At 36.3% G+C, this 21,969-nt stretch overlaps 1 protein-coding gene across 1 annotated transcript in view; it reads right to left on the bottom strand.

Annotated features, from left to right (window-relative positions):
- shot (dystonin-like protein short stop) overlaps positions 1-21,969 on the bottom strand; it is a 1,304,552-nt gene that overhangs the window by 503,028 nt on the left and 779,555 nt on the right. The window contains exon 56 of the mRNA XM_090402172.1: positions 13,603-13,764. Coding sequence (XP_090258298.1) covers positions 13,603-13,764 — 162 coding nt within the window. The remainder of the gene's footprint in view (positions 1-13,602; positions 13,765-21,969) is intronic.

The raw sequence follows: 21,969 nt of genomic DNA, 5'->3' as shown, positions 1-21,969 counted from the left end.
ACTCATGAGTCAAAACATTATGAGCACCAACCTGTTTCTAGCCAACCAGACTGCAAGGTTGACAGAAAGAAACCGGCGGCAGTTGCAATATCCTGGTATCAGGATTGCTTCTCATCCCCACTGAAAGCATCTTGACAGTTAATTCTTACCTGAGGATTGTTTTGGACCAAGCATTGATAGTGATATCACAAGGATCTATCCCAAGGCTTGCATTATACAAGTATGGTTCAAAGAATATATCTGAGCATTCTGTATGCGAGACATCTATTTCTCCAGATTTGAATCCCATGGAATATTTTTGGAATCATGGGGAACACAGAGTTCATGGGACATTATTCTGTCTAGTTGGTCTAGAAATACCTCAGAATACCTTCTGTGTCTAGTGGAGTTAATGATAAGGCAGGTGCAAGTGGTTATATTACCCAAAGGAGAACCAACATGCTACTACACAGGGGGGGGGGTCAATAGGTGTTTTGGTTTGTATGTGCACGAGCATGCTTATGGGGGGGACGGGGGAAGCAAGCCATGAAAAGTTTTTTACTTGCTTATAAATATCTACCGCTTACTTGCTTATTAATATTATCATTATTATATAGGTATCTCCATGGAGTCAGAAGTCACATGCAATTCATTATTAATGCAATACCTTTCATACCTCTCCTTAAACTCATTCACTGATGAAGCACTCAGAACCACCTCTAGCAACTCATTCATCACTTTCCAAGCAAAAAATCTAGTTCCTAACACAACCGCTAATCCATTTTTATATAATTTCCATGGGTGACCTGTTGTTCTCTACCTTTCTACCATGCACTAAAAAAGTTTTCAGTGTCAATCCTATAAAAATCCCTTTAAATATCTTAAATGTATCTATCATGTTGCCTCTTTTTTGCCCATCAGCTAGTTTTTGAAAACCACAGACCACCACTCTACTCTCCTGGGGGAGCATCACCCAGATATGTCAAAAGCTTTTGATCTGGTTCCTCTCCACATCTTCTTCATCTCCATGGAATCTGGGTCTGTATCTGCATGCAGTAGTTCAGATTTCACTTTATTAAAGTATAAAGGGGAACAATAACTTCTCTATCCCTGCTTGTTAGTGTGCTCTTTAACAACAACCAAGAAATCTGATGTGCTGTTTTTTTGCTATTTTCACAACTTTTGAACTTCATGTCCACGATAACTTCCCAAGTCTCTAGCCATCAATTTTCGGCAGGTCAGTTTCTTCCATATAGTAAAGAGCTTGTGATCTCTTTTCTATATGGAAAAGTTGATCACATCACACTTGACCACATTAAACTGGCAGCCATTTACCTTAGACCATACTGCTAGTCGATTTAAGTCTTCCTGCAGGATCTCTGCATCACCTTCATTTACCATGTTCTTCCCAGTTTAACATCATTATCATCAAAAAGCTCTCATTATTTCCATTCCAATCATTCCTATATCATACAAATTAAACAACAGAGGACTGAGCCCTGTGGTACACAACTGGTCACATGCCTTCTCTTGGACTCAACTCCTCCATAAACCACTGTTTCATGTATCTGTCCATCAGCCACCCTCTAATCCAAATCACCAAATTCATATCCATCTCCATTCCTGTCAAATGCCTTTGCAAAGTCTAGTAGTATCACTGAGTAGCAATTTCCTTTATCCGACTCTGTCACTTTATTATAAACAAGTAAGCAAATTAATAAAAGAAGAATTAGATTGCAATAGTAAGTCATTTTAGAACTATGCTATGCATGGGATTCTGGATGGAACTTTTAATAGTTTAAAGTGATTGAGTTGGTTTTAACTGTCTGCTATAGTGAAAGTCACCTATAACAAAACTGAACACTGTTGGAAGTTTATTTTTCACTTGGTTAGACTATATTGGTGTTGCACTACCTTACTTCAGTCCTGAAGATATTTTCAGGGGCAAACTTTGTTTGCTTACACTTGGATAAAGGATTAAACTAAATTTATTATAAAACTGAACACTTTTGTATGCTTCTGCAATCTTGGCCTCATGACTTAAAAAAAAAAAATGCCATCATTCATTCATTCTCTTTCCTTCTTGTGTTGGTTTTCTTTTTACATTTTTATCATAGCTGGTAAATCATGGGACAATGTTTCTATGTACTGGTCTTAGGATTTTAAATTCACAATGTGGTGCATTTCATGTATCAACTTTAAACAGCAAAATAAATTTATTTCCTATTTTTTGTATGATGTAATTTAAGTTGACATAATTATACTAAGCACTAAAACTTAGCCACACTACTTTTTTTCTCTTTGATAAATTTGGTTGCCATATTAATAAATGGGGAACATAATCTCATGTATTTTATTAATTCTTGTAGCAAGGCTTATATGTTGGTCATACATAACTGGTAATTAACTTAAGGAAATTACATCACATAAAATGGATATTAATTAAAGGAAACTTTAATGAATAAGAACAAGATTAGTTTCTTGCCTTCTTCCTCATTTGCTTTTGTTAGTGCTTGCGTGCACATACCATATTTGTATGTTCCTGAAGATGACAATGTGACGTTGCTGAAATATTGAAGGTATTCATTAAAGTTTCCTTTAATTAATATCCGTTTTATGTGTTGTAATTTCTTTAAGTTAATTACCAGTTTATGTACTTTATTAGTATCTTTCCCTCATTCCACTCACTTGGGACTCTGCCTGTGCAAAGACTTAAATGTAAAATAGCCTGGATGGGGTAATGCCATTTCCCATGAACGTTCTTCCGATAACACACCAGACTCAACTATGTAAACATTACTATTATTAACAATAGACCTCCATGTAGTCAGAAGACTCATCACAGGAGGCAAACACAAAGTCCATCAAACTGCACTTTCAACTCAATGTATCTATATTCACAACAATGTCAGGCAACATATTCCACTCACTAACCACTACTAAGAACCTACTCCTTATGCCCCTGATCAGGTTTCCTTGTTCCTCTCCTCCCATTCTAAGAAAAATTTCTTCCACATTAATCTGGTAACAACCTTTTACCAACTTAAATATCTCAATCATATCCCCTCTCTTCCTGTAATTCACATTCCCTCAATCTGTCCTCATGGCCCACATCCCAAAAGATCAGTTACCACCTTAGTCAGTCTTCTCTGGACACTTTCCAATATATCCTCCTCACCATGAAAACCAAGGGATCAAATCTGTGCACATAATCCATACAAGGCCTGATCAAGGCCTTCAACAATCGAATCAGAACCCTCTTTATTTCTATAAGTTCAGTCCTCCGTATCATTGCCTTAATCTGATGTGTTGTCTTCACAACTTGTGCAATATGACCTCTGAACTTCAGATCCTTGACCAATGCCACCACTCCAAAATCTCTTCTTTCTTCAACTTCCTCCAAAATTTTCCTGCCAAGTGTATGATTTGCATCTTTTAGTTGCCTAACATTTTTCAGAACCTTACACTTCGCAACACTGAATTGACAGTTCCATACTACTGCCCAATCATACAAACTATTCAAGTCCTCATGTAAGGCTACAACATTTGCTTGATTCCTCATCACTCTCCCCAGTTTTGCATCATCTGCAAACAGTTGTATATCACCAGTTAAAACTATCCCAATATCATTATTATACAATTTAAATAACAATAGTCCCTAAAACTGACCCTGCAGCACACCACCAGTGACTTTCCTCTTTTGAGATAGTGAACTCCCCCCCCCCCCATGCACAATTTGCTGAGACCTATCTGACAGCCATTCACTATCCAACTCACTAGTCAAATTCAATCCCATTTGCTTTAATTTAGTAACCAACTTGTGGTGTGGCAATCTATTGAAAGTCTTCACGAAATCTAAGTATACCATCTACCTGGTCCAATATATTTATCACCTTGTTATAGTACATAAGTAAGTTTGTAAAACCTGACCTCCCTTTAACAAACCCATTCTGATAAGCACAAAGATTACTACTGTTATCAACCATCTTTTGTATCCTATTTTTCACCAAACTCTCTAAAACCTTAACTACAACTCCAGACAATCCTCCTATAATTTGTAGTCCTACCACCACCTTTGTGAAGTGAAATAATTTTACCTTCCTTCTGCTCCTTTGGGACTTGTGCTGTTGCAAGTCTTGTTTAACTGGCAGGCCTAGATTGATGCTAAGTCCTTGGAACATTCCCTTAAGACACATGGTGATATGTCATCAAGGGAGCGAGCAAGTGGTATATAAGGAGTTAAGTAAGTTAGCTGTCAATAAGGCACTGAGGATAATCGTGATGTAAAAGCAAACCATGACATAAGGATAAGGAAGTCATTTTACCTCTTTATAAGGCCTTCATAAGACTGCATATTGATTATTGTGTGCAGATTTGGTCTCCTGGGTTCTGAGGGTATAAAGAAGTTGTGGAAAGGGTGTAAAGAAGAGTTACAAAGATTATATGTGAATTATGGGATTTCGATTGTGAAGACAGACTGCGACTATATGGATTATAGATTCTGGTTAACAAGAGATAGAGTGGGGTAATATGATAGAGATCTATAAACCTGAATGGGTGTTATATGATATTGCCTGATGAAATTTTTTGTTATATGGAAGGTGAGGAAAGAACATGAGAGCATCCATGAAAGTTAAATTTGTTTGCAGTTAAGAAAGGGTTAAGAGCTAGGTTTTTCTCTCACAGAGCAGTGAGTGAGTGGAATAGTTTGCCTTTAGGGATAGTGAACTAGTATGAATGAATTTAAGAAAAGGTATGGCAGCTAGTTTGGGTGATTCCCTAATTATTCGAGGAAAGATTTATGAAAGCATACTTATAAAAGAGGCTAAGAAATTTTTTAGAAGAGAAAAGAACAAACTGGGTTTAGGTCAAATTGAGGTAGACAAGATCAAAATGTCACTTTTCAACAAACAGTTGAATAATCATAGGAATATAACAAGGATCTGTATTTAAGGTGTTTTTTTTTTTTTTTTTAAATCTGGAAAAATGCATACAACTTGACGCCCATAGTAAAGCTTTTCAAAACACTACAATTATATGGGGTAAACAGAACATTATACTTGCAATACATAGTCTACCTTTAAGTTACAATATCAGTAGTAAAAACCATAAGGAAATACAGGCAGACAGTCTGTTGTAAAATCAAGTAAAAGAAAATAATGTGCATAATCTCCAATGTTATTTATCATCTCATGAAATGCATTAAACCTGATATTAGAATTGGAGATGTCAAACTTAGCTTTTTGCTTTATGCAAAAGATATTGTACCCTAAAACACATCCAATACAAGTCTCCAGTATTCTCTAACTAAATTGAATAGCAGCTGTAAAAAATTTGGCTTAAGAATCTGCAATAAAAAGACAAACTATGAAAATAGGCAAAAAAATAGCGAACTTAATCCGCATTCTCAATGAGCCTATAGAACAAGTAAAGTATTTCAGATATTTAGACACAGTTTTTAATGAAGATAGCAGATTGAATTTGAAAACAGACAATACAATAAGCAAAGCTAGTACGGTTGTAAGCTAGTTGAATACATTAATATGGAATAAGAGAGAAATTAGCCAAAATACTAAACTAGCAGTAAACAAAACAGTGCTCAAACCAGTTTTAAGTTACGCATCTCAGAACTGAGTTAGAAATAAAGCATTGGATTAAAAGATTAGAAACCGAGGACATGAGATTAATGAAACAAATAAGGGGAATTATACAGGGGGTGTCTGAAAATTATCTTTCCAAAGATGCATTAAGTTTTTCTGAATACCAAATTCTGACAAGTCTTTTTTTTAGATCTTCATTCCTTCCCTCAGTCACTATGAATCCACAATAGAAAGGACCATGCGTCGAGTGGTTTATTCAAACAAAATCTGATACTCCAATCCAACAAAGATATAAAACTGTTAGCACACAGCCAAGATTGCCCCTATCAAAACCAACCATATGAGCTTGGTGAAACACAAGAAAGGAGCAGAGTAGCCTCAAACATTTGAAGAAAATGTTGAGCATATTTGAGAGGCCTTTGTTCAAAGTCCGTGGTGCAAGCCAAAACAAACTGCATCACTTGAGTTACAGTTGTCACATTCAACAATACATGATGTCTTGTGAAAATATTTGAAACTGCATCTTTATAAGTTGGAACTCTTGCAAGAGATTATGCAAAATGATAAGGCTGTCCATAAGGAATATGCAATAGCACTATTTGATGAGAGAGTCAACGAAAGTGGACAAAACAGTGTACATGTTTTAAAGAATCATGTTTTATGATGAGGTGACTTTTTATTCAATGAACCCACAGTGACTTCCAACATACCTAGACATGCTGCAACCATGTATTATGTTTCAACAAGATGGCACACTGCCAAGTCAGGCCTCGATCTTCTTTGAGATCTCAATAAGACATTTCCAAAAAGGTAGATTGGCCGTGGAGATGCCATGCATTGATGCCTGGATCACCAGATATACACACCCTGTGATTTCTTTCTTTAGTGATTCATAAATGATCATGTATATAACTCTCAGATAACAGACATGATGATCTGAAGACAAGAATCAAAAAGCAGCTATTCAAAGAATTAATGTGGAAATTAATTCTTTGAATTTGGTGCAGTATACATGGCAGAATTTGGATTATTACCTGGATATTTTGTAAATCGCTAATGGTGCTCATTTTCAACATTAATAATTTCATTACTTTTCATAAAAATAATAATATAACTATTGGGATGATTTCTGTGTGTAAATTTCCTTGATTGGCAATTCTACGTGTGTGTTAGTAACTGTTTCATTTATTATTATTTTTGGTCACACTGTATTAAAAATGAAGACATTAGGAAGGCACTTGAGATTGTTATCATTCAAGAATGCATTAGCAGGACAAATCCAAAGAATTATGTTCACTTAAACAGTATGGGAAAGATCAGCAAAATAGGTGTGTGTTGCCACAATGTCAGGAAAAATATCCAGAGGAAGACCAAAATGTTAGGATGAAAATATTGGAGTGCTAACAAGGGTGGTTTAAAAAGTTCAAGGGTGGTCTGAAAAGTTCTCGGCCTTGACTATAGACGACAACACTATCGGCATGATTTTTTTTTTCTAAGTTGGTACATCTGTCATAAGCATCCATGTCAAATTTCAAGTCATTCTATCAAGTAGTTTGTTTTATACAGTTGTCTGAAACAAAAGTGTTCTATCCCGTGAAATGGATAAAATTGAGTATCATGCATGGGTTGCAGAGTTTAAACGTGGCTATACCAGCCTTGAAGATGATACACGTGAAGGACGTCCAAAAAAGTGTAACACCAGAAATCATTGATCAAGTGCATAATATGGTATTGGATGACCAGAAAGTCAAAGTGCATGAAATTGCTGAGACTATATGCATTTCAAAAGAATGTGTAGGATATATTTTTCATGAAGAATTGCAAATGATAAAGCTTTGCGCAAGATGGGTGCCGCACTTGCTCACTGCAGATCAAAAACGTACTCCCATGAAAATCTCTGAACATTACTTGGAGCGTTTTAACAAGAATAAAACTGATTTTGTGCATCAATTTATTACTATGGATGAGACCTGGATTCACCATTATATACCAGAATCCAAACAGTCAAAACAGTGGACAGAAGCCAGTTGTTCAGCGCCAAAGAAGACAAAGTCGGTTCCATCAGCAGGAAAGGTCATGGCATTGGTATTTTGGGATGCTAAAGGCATTTTGTTTATCAATTATCTTGAAAAGGCTAAAACAGTAACCGGGGAATATTATTCGGATCTTTTAAACCAGACTAGATGAAAAAATTTGTGAGAAAAGACCCAGTTTGCAAAAGAAAAAAAAATCATCTTTCATCAGGACAATGCACCTGCCCACAAAAGTGTTTTGGCAATGAGAAAATTAAGGGATCTGCACTATGAATTGTTGGAACATCCACCCTATTCCCCAGATTTGACTCCCTCTGACTTTTATCTCTTCCCAAAACTAAAACTCTTCCTCGCTGGTAAGCATTCTTCTTCTTCAAATCAAGAGGTGATTGTAGCTGTAGAGGGATATGTTGCAGTTCTTACTGAGAACCACTACGGGAACAGGATAATGGCATTGGAGCATCGCTGGAATAAATGTATTAGATTTAAGGGAGATAATGTTGAAAAATAAAAATAATTTTGAAATTATAAATTCGTTTTTTCATTGGTAGGCCGAGAACTTTTCAGACCACACTCATAGTAGCCAGTAAACCTCTTGAGAGTACATATCAGGAAAGCAATGATTTTCTTGAAATTCCCAAATAGTCAAAGATTGTACATTTACTTGTATTCTATGACTGGAATGATAACTAATAGTTAAGGAATTGACAGCGTACACTAGAAATATAAATTAAATAAACTTTAATATATACTTTCCGATATTTTGACAAACGTCACGTTGCCATCTTCTTGGGAACTTAATACAAAGACACGTGCACACAAGTACTACATAACAGCAAATGAGAACCGAAGCTAGGAAGCTAATGTTTTCCCAAAGTCCTGATGGTGCCCCCTGGCAGGCTATATTGGTGGTTCTTGGCCTTTGGGCTGAAGTTCTTCTGATAAATGTTTCCCAAATTTGGGGCAGTCTCATGCATCCAAATTTGTTGAGGTTTGGCATGTTCCTAAGGGCTGAGGCTGATTCCATGAATAGTCTTTCATATTTGAACTTGTGCAAGGTATTACTGTGGCTTTCTTCCATCTTATTCTGTGGCGAGTATCCAGAGCGTGGTCTGCAAGCCCAGAGTGGCTGTACTGGTGAAATCAGATGTAATCCTTGTGTTCTGAGATTCTGATATTTGCTGTCCTGCCTGTTTGGCCAAAGTAGGACAATATACAGCTGCAAGGGACCTGGTATACACCAGGTAGGTCTAGGGGAAGTGGTTGGTCTTTAGTGGAGCGGATAAGGGATGCCAATTTTCTGTGTGGTCTGTAACAAGTGGTCAAGTCATGTTTTTTTAAGATTTTGTTGATTTTTTCCGAGGTGCCTCGGACATAGGGAATGGTAATGGATTTAGAGTAATCTTTTTTGTGAATGGGGGGGGGGGGGGGAGGTGGGTTGTGGATAACTGGTTTAAGTATTTTTCGGATTCTTTTTTTTTGGGGTGGGGGTAGCCATTGGCTGAGAAAGTGTCATGGATGTGATTTAGTTCAGTGGTTAGGGCTTGATCATTTGAATAGATTATTTTTGCCCTGTTGAATAGTGTCTTAACTCCATATTGTTGTGTGTGTGTGTGTGGGGGGGGGGGGGGATGGTGGGATTGTTGGTGAATGTATGGGTGGGTTTTCTCCTCCTTATTCACGAATGTCATTCACCAACAATCCCCATCACCTCCCCCCACAACAATATGGAGTCATTAAGACACTATTCAAAAGGGAAAAAATAATCTGTTCAAATGATCAAGCCCTAACCACTGAACTAAATCACATCCATGACACTTTCTCAGCCAATGGCTTCCCCCCCCCAAAAAAAGAATCCAAAAAATACTTAAACCAGTTATCCACAACCCCCCCCCCCATTCACAAAAAAGATTACTCTAAATCCATTACCATTCCCTATGTCCGAGGCACCTTGGAAAAAATCAACAAAATCTTAAAAAAACATGACTTGACCACTTGTTACAGACCACACAGAAAATTGGCATCCCTTATCCGCTCCACTAAAGACCAACCACTTCCCCTAGACCTACCTGGTGTATACCAGGTCCCTTGCAGCTGTAAATTGTCCTACTTTGGCCAAACAGGCAGGAGGACAGCAAATATCAGAATTCCGGAACATAAGGACTACATCCGATTTCACCAGTACAGCCACTCTGGGCTTCCAGACCACACTCTGGATACTCGCCACAGAATAAGATGGAAGAAATCCACAGTAATACACCGCAGCAAGTTCAAATATGAAAGACTATTCATGGAATCAGTCTCAGCCCTTAGGAACATGCCAAACCTCAACAAATTTGGATGCAAAGGCCAACTACCACCAATATAGCCCACCAGGGGGTACCATCAGGACGTCAGGAAAACGTTAGCTTCCTAGCTTCGGTTCTCATTTGCTGTTATGTAGTACTTGTGTGCACGTGTCTTTGTATTAAGTTCCCAAGAAGATGGCAACGTGACGTTTGTCAAAATATAGGAAAGTATATATTAAAGTTTATTTAATTTATATTTCTAGTGTACGCTGTCAATTCCTTAATTATTAGTTATCATGTTTAACCAGCGTATAAGCCTCTCTACAAGAATCTATGACTGGAACTTTTTGACAGTGTGTCAAGACACAATTCTCTCTCTCTCTCAACTGAGAATGTCATGTGCAATTTGTGACCATATAATGTTTTCTTATATCATTTTCACTTTGGTGCAACACGTAATATATCTTGTTGTCTTGCCATGCATAAGATGACACAAAATGTTGAAGATTTCTTTATTTTCTTTGACTAAATGGAAATGAAAACAAATTTAATACACAAATATGCAAAAAGCGAGTCAAAATTTGTTGGGAAAAAATACACACACACACACACACACTGAATAAATATTTCTGTTTATTATCTATTTTATACAGATAAATCAGCCTTGAGAACAATTTACAGACAAAAACATGGTGGCAGGCATAGATGCCATTGGTGTAGGTGATTATGGTAGTAGCAGTTAGTTGTAGTTGATGGATGAAGTGATGGTGGAGAGGGACAATTGTAGAGTAGGTGCCCTCCCTTGATGAATCTTTGGACTCCTTGGAGGTGTCACATAATAATAATATTTTACGAGTAGAGCATGACGTCATGTCGGTTCAGTGCTTTACTCCCAAGTACATACTTTCCATCAAATTTCACTCGTTCCTAATATTTGTGTGCATGTGGCGATTGTGTATCTTGAAAAAAGTCATGATCAAGCATATTTGAAAGCAACTGTTTTTAATGGTTTCCAAAAGAAAATTCATATGCATATGAACACATACACACAATGCACAAGAAAGTGAACTATGTCATAACATAAATTACTGGTATCACTAACTAAAAATAAAATTATACCTTATCGTCTTTATACTGACACATAACTAAAACAAGCTAGGGACTAAAATCAAACTGGTGATCTTTCTTTTACACACAGTACTGTCACAAAATGGTATGAAAAATGGCATGAAGGTCAGCAATAACAAGTCAAAGACAATGAAAATATCAACTGCATTGTGAATGGAGAACTGATAGAACAAGTAAAACATTTCATCTACTTAGGCACGGTTTTTAGTGAAGATGGTAAATTGAATATGGAAATAGACAACAGAATCAACAAAGTTGGGATGGTAGAAAGTCAATTGAATAAATTCATATGGCATAAGAGAGAAATTAGTCAAAGCACTAAATTAGCTGTGTACAAGACAGTGTTCAAACCAGTTTTAACTTATGGATCTGAGAGCTGGGTCAGTAGTAAAACACTTGACCAAAGACTAGAGGATACAAATATTAGAGTCCTGAGAAAGATTAGGGGCACGAACAGATGGCATCAATGGCAATATCATATTAAAAATGAGGATATTAGGAAAGAACTTGACATTGTCAGTATCCAGGAATGTGTTAGCAGAGCTAATCTCAGGTGGTGTGGGCACTTAAACAGAATGGGAGACGAAAGATTAGCAAAACAAGTGTTCTCAGGCAGGTTGTCAGGGAAAAAAACCCAGAGGAAGATCAAGATATAGGTGGATTGATACAGTAAAAAGGTGCCTTAGAAGAGAGAAATGTAAGATCTAATAATGCTGGAGTCTTTTCAGGTAACAGATTGATTTGGAAGAAAATTCTAGATAGGAAATTAGTGGTGATGTAAGTTTTTCAGGTAGTATTATCATATCCTGAACACCCCGTGAGGATATGTCAGGAATTTAATGATGATGATGACAACTGCTGTCATGAAATCTACCACGTAGCTGTTATTATTTGGAATTCAAAAAATCTTGGTGCACTCCATTTAAATTAGCAATTAATTAATGCTAATTTACTTACTGAAGTACTCTTTCATATTACAGTAATGTGAAATTATGCTTTATTTACTCAAGTGTGTCTTGTGAAACACGAAATCAGACTGATTTATTAGTTAAGAAGTCTAAAATAAGATGTAATACTAGTTGACTGATCTCACCCTTTTCACTCTACCAAACTATCAATATTCAAATAGTACAGTGCACTGTTTCCCTTTAAATTTTCAAATATTTATACTCATCTCAGTTCATTGATATATTTATACTTTCTTTTCCATTTTATGGATAAACCATTTTTAATAAAAAGCTTCTACTCCATTTCCTATTCTGTTAGGTACAGAATAGGAAATGGAGTAGAAGAAACATTTTGTAGTCAGAGAGCACTCTAAGCTATAGCTGCACATGCTCACGAACAGTGTAACAAATGATTTCATAAATGGCTGCACTTAGACATACTAATAAACAAATAAAATATAGGAATTTTATAGAAGTAAAGTTGGAATCCCAAATATTTTAAAGGCACAAACAGCTAGTGAAATCCTGGAGAGTTTAAACTAATTCCAAATGTATGGTAAGTCTGAGACTATGAAAGGGAGGAAATGATTGAGAATTTATAATTTTCCTCCAAAGAGGACAAGTTTTTTGTTTTTTTTTCCCCAAAATGAAGAGGGATCCTAGTTAAACACAACAATATCACAACAGCATGTATGAAGCTGTGAAAAGTCATTTTTGATACTCTGTATAAATATTTTTTATATTTAATTTTTTGTTATCAATTCAAGTTCATAGGTGGTTCAATGATTATTATTATTTTCTATGAAAATGAGAGAATAAAAGGGATTAATACAACTGGTTTAGTAAGCACACAAACGTACTTTCAGTGAACCTTTTTCAGGGTTTAGATATTCAGTGGGATGGGGACTACTGTGTTATATGAAAACGACTCTTCTGAGGAAGTTCTCTTCCTTCATCTTTTCAAGCATAGTGAACTCAAAAAGGCTTGTCTTTAAAATTCTTCATATGCTGAAGGATCAGGATCTGAAAATTTTGGGCATATGCTGCATTTTTTTTTAAACATCTTATGAACAATAGACTGAAAAATGCCCAACTCCAAACCTGCAGAAGCAAATAACTTTCTCAGATGGCTAATATTGCTTACATGATTTCTTGAGAAGCATGGCATCCTGTATGCCTGTATTTATTAATGCTTCAAGTTCATTTATGTTGATTATACCATTGTTTGAGGTATTTATCATAGCATGAATTAGCGTGAGAGATTCATCTAATTTCTCATTACCCTGGGCTCAAATTTTGCACACATTAAAATTAAAACACACTGGACTTTCTGCTAAACTATCACCACATTAACACTTGCTGTTTAGAGTGAGATGGAATGGGAGTGTCCATACATAAGTGCATATGAAAAATATATGCATTTAAAATATCATCATTCATGTCATCTAGGGGCCAAATGAACATGCATTTGCCATGTTTGGTTTGCACTCTGGCTGAAGTGTCCAGATACATGTTCGAGGACAATGTATGTTTCATATACTAATTTAAAATGATGAAAATCAAAGAGGTATGATATAAATAATAGATAACAATGAAAGATCTAAATCTGAACAGCAGATAAACATACCCGTTCCTTAAGATTATTCCATTTGTCGTTCAGCAAATCTAAATCCCTTTCCATAATTCCTGTATTTACACCAGGTGAGGCAGACTGAATGAGACCTTGACCCACTTTGTTTATTTCTTTAATTGTTTTGCTTAAAGGAATAACATGGTTTCTGTTGAATGCCTATGAAATAAATAACAAGATAAAATTATATGAATATGAAAAATCATGAGACAGGACATATGTAAAATTTTATAAAGTACAAAAGTTGAAATACGTAGGCAATATGATAACAGGTAATACACTTAAAATTTTCAATTAAGTTTCTGGTGTGGGCATTAGAAATAGTGAGAGATTGAATAGTGAGAGAATGAAGATGCCAGCTAAACATTTTCATTTGAAACCTCGTTCTGGTTTACAATTGTCTAATTTAAACCAAAATTAATAGGTGTCAACAATTTTAGTAAACATCTCATAAATCAGATTTCACTAAAATCTGTACCACATCACTTTAATATCACTTTGCAGAAATGAATATCTATAAACGAGTAAAGGAGGAAAATAAGTTATTTTTTTACTCAAGAAAAAAATGAGATGACTAGGATCTTTATCTTAGTATGCTTTGGTATTTAAAGTTTAAATATGTAACATAATCTGGCAAGAAAATGAAATATAATTTCTTATTATTATGCACTGATTTTTTTGGGTGTTGTTTATTCAATATGTCTTACTGATTCTAAAAGTGATATCAATGACTGATGGCAGAGGTTTAGGGAGTAAACATAGCATCTGTTCATCAGTAATAATAAAAGTATCAGAGACAGCCATAAGCTTCAAAATTCAGGTAGCATCATGGTAACTATGAATAGAAAATCGAAATGCCAAAGATACCCAAAACTACCTAAATTTATCCTGAAGGAAAACATTTGTTTCTTTCATCCTGGCATTTTAAGATACATAACAAATGCTTAAGATTAATTTCTGAAATGTCTTTTGCATATCCTATAAGAGACAAGATGAAAAGATTGCCGGAAAAGGTGAGAGTGAAGAGGGAGAGTGTGAAAATTGTTACTCTGTTACCAAAATATTATTACTATTATTTTACAGCATCTCGAAAAGGTCTGGAGACCCAAATTAAACATTACACACACAAATCCTATCATACCTCTCCTCGAATCCAATCACCATCAGGGAACTCTCAACCAATTCTGGAAATCCTTCCCACTCAATCACCTCAACTCTCCATGCAAAAAATCTGGTCCGCACATCCCTACTAACCACACTCTTACACAACTTCCACAGATGATCGCTAGTTCCGTATTTGTCATATACTGAAAAATTTCACTTCCATCAATTTCATAAAACCCCTCAAACATTTCTATCATGCATTCTTTTCTGCCTATTAACTAAACTTTGTATCCCACAAACCTTCAACCTATCCTCATAGGGTTGATAAAAAGTGTCTATGAAAGTATCCCAAAGACACCTGTCACTATCTTGGTCACTCATTTCTAAATCCTCTCTCCTACCTCCTGGTCCCTAAGAAACCCAGACAGCCATATCTGTGTGCAGTAGACAAGATGTGGCTGAATCATAGCTTCATAAAGAGGGATAATAACTTCCTTATCTTCACTTGTTATCTACTCGCCAGCCTGGATGTTACATCTCTATTCACTAACATCCCTGTGGAGGAAGTCATCAACATTTTAGGAAGTTTGCTCCCACAAGACATTACTTCTCTGTTCCGTCATTGTTTAACATCAAACTTTTTCTTATGGAATAAAACCATATATCAGCAATTGACTGGCCTTGCAATGGGTAGCCCCCTCTCTCCAACTTGTGCTGATCTCTTTATGGAGGATTTTGAAAGTAAAATCTTACCTCAAACAGATCCTAAACCCACAGTATGGTGGAGATATGTGGATCTTTATTGTTTGGAACCACACAAAAAAGGACCTGTTCAACTATCTTAACAAAATCAACTCTCTACACCACACAATCAAATTCACTTTAGAACTTGAAAAAGATAACCAATTATCATTTCTGGACACTTTAATTAAGAAGCTTCCGAATGGTGGAATCAACCTCTCAGTTTACCGCAAACCTACATACAGGACGTTATTTACATTTCACTTCCTGCCACCACGTTTCTCAGCAACTTAGTATTGTACACATGTTGAAGAACCATGCCTCTCTCCTTACAACAGATCAACAAGACCTCCAGGAAGAACTATCCCTGATATCCACCAACCTTACCATGAATGGATTTCCTCGAAGACTCGTCCACAAGATACTTTTCTCTGAACCCCGACAAAGACAACAAGATAATATACGTTATATTTCTACATTCCATATCGTCATTCCATACTTAGGGACAGTTTCCAATAAGATTGTTAGACTCCTTAGACCACATAAAATAAGAGTGGTCTTTAAACCCGCAGAAACGATTAGACAATTCTTAAGATCTCCAGAAGATAGCCATCCTTTCTCCAAATATGCTGGAGTTTATAACATACCCTGCTCGTGCGGCTTGAATTACATCGGCCAAACTTCAAGGAGCCTTGAAATTAGGCAAAAAGAATACATAGGTGACGTCAATAATAACAGAGAAGAAAAATCAGGGTTAGCTTTTCATTTCTCAAGAACGAACCATACCATAGAGTGGGATAGAGGCACAATTCCTTACATAGAGGAGGACTTCCATTCCCGAATTTTTAAAGAGGCCACAACAGTTGCCCACTGTATACAAAACCTTAACAGGAACCAAGGACTAATCTTACCCATGATCTGGAAGACCCTTATTAGATCTTTCAACTCGCCAGAACTGAATTACAGTGCCAACTATAGTAGTTCCTAAATAACAACAAGTGAGATCATGCACACTCTATGCATGTATTGTATGCGATCTGTTCTTTGTTTAATATAATTGGAATCGGTTGATTATAGTTTGTAACAGTTTTTTACTTTTTAGCCTTACATCAGTTATGTACCCTGAAGATGCCAACAGCCTTAGTTGGTGAAACTAGTTGGTATAACATAGTTGTTTATTATATGCACTTGATCAATATAATCCCATTAAAAGTCATTGTTATCATGTTTTTCAACATCCAAATAATCCTTTGAGCTATTTTACCAACTTTTGCAATATGCCCTCTGAACTTAAACTCTTTGTCCACCATTCTCCCCAAGTCCCTAGCCTTGTCAATTTCTTGCAATCAATACCATCAATATGATACACCATATGAAACCTTTTTGCAACATGAAGTTAACAATAGTTATCCTTTGACCACAATGCCAATTTATTTAAATCATCTTGCAGGATATCTGATCACCTTATCAACTACTGATCTCCCAAGTTTTGCATCATCAGCAAACAATTGAATATCCCTTATTAAATCTTTCCATATGTCACTGATATACAAATTAAAGAGTAATAACCCTAGTACTAAAACCCTGATATACTCCACTAGTCACCATCATTCTCCTAGATTCTACTCCACCATATACTACACTCTGGTGTCTGTCTGTCCTCCACTTGTCCCCCCCCCCCCCCCATATCCATGCTACTAGCCTCATATCCAATTTCATTTGCTCTGGTTTTTCTAACAGTTTTGCAAGTGGTATTCTGTCAAATGCCTTGGCAAAGTCAAGCAGTATTATAGTGTAGCCATTACCCTTATTCAATTCTGCTGTTACTTTATTATAAAATGTGAATAAGTTACCAAGACAGGCCCTACCCTTTACAAAGTCACATCCCTATCCACCAACTGTATTTTATCTTTCACCAACTTTTCCAATAATTTAACAACCACTCTGGATATATTAATTGGTCTATAGTTTGTTACCTCTGTCTCTTGGAACTATCTTTATGCAATGGTACTATCTTACCCTCTTTCCAATCCCTTGAAACCCTGTCATAGTTGAGACTTAGACTGAACGACTTCGTCAGAGGGAATACCAATTCTCTTGCACATTCACGTAGTACACGGACTGCCATGTTCACATTCATAATTTTTAATATGCCGAACACCTCCTGTTCATCTGTATCTCTATAACATCTGGAACTGTAAAATCACCCTAGATGAGACACCTTTGCAAAATGATCACTCAACAACTCAACTATTTCTTGTGGTCCAGTCACTTTACTACCATGAGCATTATTTAAAGTCACTCTACCATAGTTATTTTTCCTCTCTTGCTACATAATGAAAAAATTCTTTGGGGTTTACTTTGGCCAGTTTGGCTAATTCTCTCTCATAGTCTGATTTTTTCTTCCTTGCCATATTAGTCATCCTTCTTACTTCTCTTTGTACTGCTCATGAGTATGCTGATTACTTTTTTCTTTATATTTCCTTCACAATTTTTTTTTTACTGCAAGAGCTGTAAAAAAAGAAAACATTGTGTAAGAAATTCCAACTTAGTTTATTCTCCTGACCTCTGGTACAGTCTGTTATTGCTACTCTCGAGCAATCTCTGACGACTTGCCATGCACTACTAACATTCTTTTCCTGTAGCTTCTCAAGCCATGGCACTGTTCCAAGATGACTCCAGAGTTTCTCATAATCATCAGCCTTATAATTGAACATAAACCCCTTCTTGACAGAGAACTCCATATGTATGGCAACTCATTTATAAATTATGTTTCTATGGTTTCTGGAGAGCTGAAGTTTGCTCTAATAAACTTGAGGATAAAAAATTACTCATTCCCAAAGGATGTTTGATTCAGTACCAGAGCTTCACACTAAACAGATCCCAACATAGACATTCACTACAAGGCAAGCAATAAATTCACTTTAGAGTTATATAGCATTGCAATACTACAGCGTATTGTGATGTAGCTTTCGTTCAAGTGCATTAAGGCTTAAGTGCTGGGAGAAACTCATGTAAGAAGCTTAATGGAGTGAAATAGCACTAAGGAAAAGATTAAAAATGTTATTTCATTATTCCAATATTTAATCGCAGTCACTGAGACATATCAGGGATTAAAATATGAAACTTGTAACACACACAGGCAACATAAAACTAAGTGAAACACATGGACAAAAGACCATATTTATTTAGATTACGTTGATTTTTAAGAGCAACTGCAATTGATTCTATGAACTCTATCTAAAACATAGTATGCAAGGTCCGATTGACCAGTCATGACTGCAGATGCACTTTTTATGTTCTTCCAAGCAGATAATGGCTGATCTTCTGTCTGTCTATATGTATGTCTGTCAACTTGCAGGAACAGGGCAGTTTATATACTCCAAGCACAGAGAGAGAGAGAAGGGGAAATAATCTTTAGTAGAACATATGAAGGTAGCAAGCTTTCAGTGAGGCTTGAAAACCATGCATAGATTGCGTTACTTTAAGATTCTGGCTATTTTTTCTGAAGTGCCTCGGACATATGGAATGATGATAGCATTACTAAATCTTTCTGAAGAGAAGGTCGAGGATTCTGGTAAGTATTGGTTTTTTATTGATGCTGTGGGAACTATAGCCATTAGATAAGAAGGTGTAGTGCATATGTTTTGTTGTAAGAGAGGACTCACTGAAACAAAGGTTATAGGCTTTATTGGTTAGTTTTAATAATAAAATATTACTGGGGGTGATAAAATTTATGAATGTATCAGCCTATGTGGGTGGGCTTCCAGTACACTGAAAAGGACAGGTTACCATTTGGTAGGCATGTTACCAAGGTGTTTAGAAGGTTAAACTATTATTCGTTTCTTTTTCCATGGCAAACTGGATTCTAGGGTAAAGAATATTAAGGTGAAAGAGGAAAGAATGTAATGTGTCTGGACCATGAGAACAAATGGAGAACACATCAACATATCATAACCAGATAGAAGATTTGAGATTTCGATATATGTGTGTGTGTGTGCACGCGCGCGTTAAGGTGTTATTTAAGGAGAATATCAGGGAACAGTGAGGTGATAACAAGGAGGAGACTTACTACAAACAACGTTGATGCCAAATCAGTGCAACAATAACAGAATCTCCTTCTTGGCATGTCTCCAAGTTGCTGCATAATAAATACAGCAACAAGGCTTTGGATCCTAGTGATAGTGATGTTCAAGTCAAGAATTAAAAGACTATGCATTGGACACCATTTTTCATGGCATTAAATAGAAGAAAACTGATATAACACATGCAGATATGTAGAAGTAATTATGAACTTGCAAAACTGTTTTTGGAGTCAGCAACAGCATTGAAGCACTACACAAATCTCAAAAAAATTATTTTTACATTAATTCATTTCATCCATCTATTTCATCCACTGGATATCATCAAATGTTGTATGATCACTCTGTTGCTCAGTAATGTGCCTCGTGCCCTTGTTAGTGGTCCTGTTGTATGTTTTTCTGGAGACTTTTACTCTGAAGATCAGTCACTCCAGACATCATCCACTCATCTCACCGATGGATATTGTTGTAACGTTTTTTTGTCTTTTATTGTACAACGGTTGTATTTTTTTTTTTCAATCTTTTCTACCTAAACCTCCTTCTATATTAACCTTATCGGCTGCGCTATTTATGTTGTAACCTTTTCTTCCTTATTATAACTATCCTACCGCTGCGCCATTTATGTTGTGTCGCTTCTTCTTATTCACACTTATTTTAAACCTTTGTTGCTTTATCTCTGTAATACACTATCGGGTAGCATGTGGTACCTCTGAGTGACAATGGAATTTCCTCGAGATAGAGGCAGTACCAGAGTATCTAAGATTTACCTCTCATAAAACACCAAGAAATTTATTTGTTTCGCTGCGCCACTTAGCGCTATTAAATTATTAAACATTAACAACCAAGAGGTAATCTCTGGACAGTACTTAATGATACCTATCAACTCTGCAGACGTGGCCAAAATATACCCTTTTCAAATATCCCTTTTGATATCTCGCATAGGTTTGCATTAATATTTTATAAGCGGTGCATCGGATTCCAGAAATCACAGAAAGTCTTTGTTAGAATCAAAAGCAAGGTTTATTATACTCAAAAGTTGATACACATAATAACACTAAATCAAATCCCATCTTAAGGGAGTTTCAGACAAGGTATATAAAATTCAAACACTACTATTACACTTGTAAAATATTATACAGTAGCTTCCTAAAGTAAGAATTATATTAACTTTCGCTAATGCATTAATCATGTACTATTATCACAATCAATCTAAAACTCCGTAGCTCTGTCAGACTACACAAGATAACATTCATATCCTTCACAATCTCTTAATATTATGCCAATTCTTTACTCAAAACATATCCTTGATTTTATTCAATATAATGGTGAACTTTAACACAACGACAGATAATAAACATAAATTCAATATCCTTCTAAGGTCCTAGCAATACAACCTTATCCTATATCATTAAAGTTCCATTTTTATAACATATTAACATGGCACAAATCTTTCATTCATATTCAGTGAAACACAAACAAAGTCCACTTATCTTCCTTTATGGCACTTTATGGCATCATAAGTTCACAGGAAACTGGCCTTCTGTGGACAGCCGGACTTTTCCGCGGAGATACTGTCGCCGAAACCCGCGACTGCCAGTACCGGGCACTGGCACCCTTCCTCGCCATGAGGGGGGGAAACCACAGCAGAGATCCAGGAGAAAAAAAGCCTTGCTACAGGGTCGCAAGGCTTTTTTTCTCCTCTTTCTCAGCGTTTCTTGCCCCTTTCGATGTCCAGCGAACTACTACGTCACGGCGTCCATCGTCTCTGCCGCTAATCGCAAGTACGATGACGTCATTGTTTACTCGGGGCGATCTGCTCCCTCGCGTAACCTTTGGACTCGACTCCCCCCCCCCCCCCCAACCGTTGAATTTGTGATTACATTTTATAATTCTTTTATACATATTTTATAATGCTCTGCTAATGTTTTATACCTTCAATATCAATTCAATCACATTCATGAACGGCACAAAATACCCTTTCATTAAAGAACTCACTTGATTTATATATACATAATACTTATTCTACAATTAGAGGCAATTTATTGTATTTATCTCATTCTTTTGGTTTGGAAAGGCATGTTAGACTGTGATAAGATAGGAATACATAAATTTCCATTCTATCACAATCTAACAATATGGATGGATAGTGTGCAGTTTATAGATGTGTGGAGTGGATTTGATGAATGTAAGAATCTGTACATGCCTGATGGATTGCACTTAAATGGTTTTGGAGTTAGATGCATGGAGAACGTGTTGTTTAGTGAGAGATTGGAAGGGCAAAACCAGGGAAACTAGAGACATTAGGGGGGGAAGCAATAAAGCATGCATCTAGACATCCCTAGGACAAATGAGTGTGAGTGCAGGAATGCCTGTGTGTGGAAGTAGCCACTCCTGAGATAGATAAGTATGAGTGCAAGAATGATTGTGAAGAGCTGTG

Source organism: Typopeltis vanoorti, chromosome 12 (assembly GCF_054136105.1).
Source record: "Typopeltis vanoorti isolate ZY-2024b chromosome 12, IOZ_Tvanoo_1.0, whole genome shotgun sequence".
NCBI classification, from domain to species: domain Eukaryota; kingdom Metazoa; phylum Arthropoda; class Arachnida; order Uropygi; family Thelyphonidae; genus Typopeltis; species Typopeltis vanoorti.
Note: the sequence above shows the minus strand (reverse complement) of the source record. Positions and strands in the feature narration are given on the sequence as shown.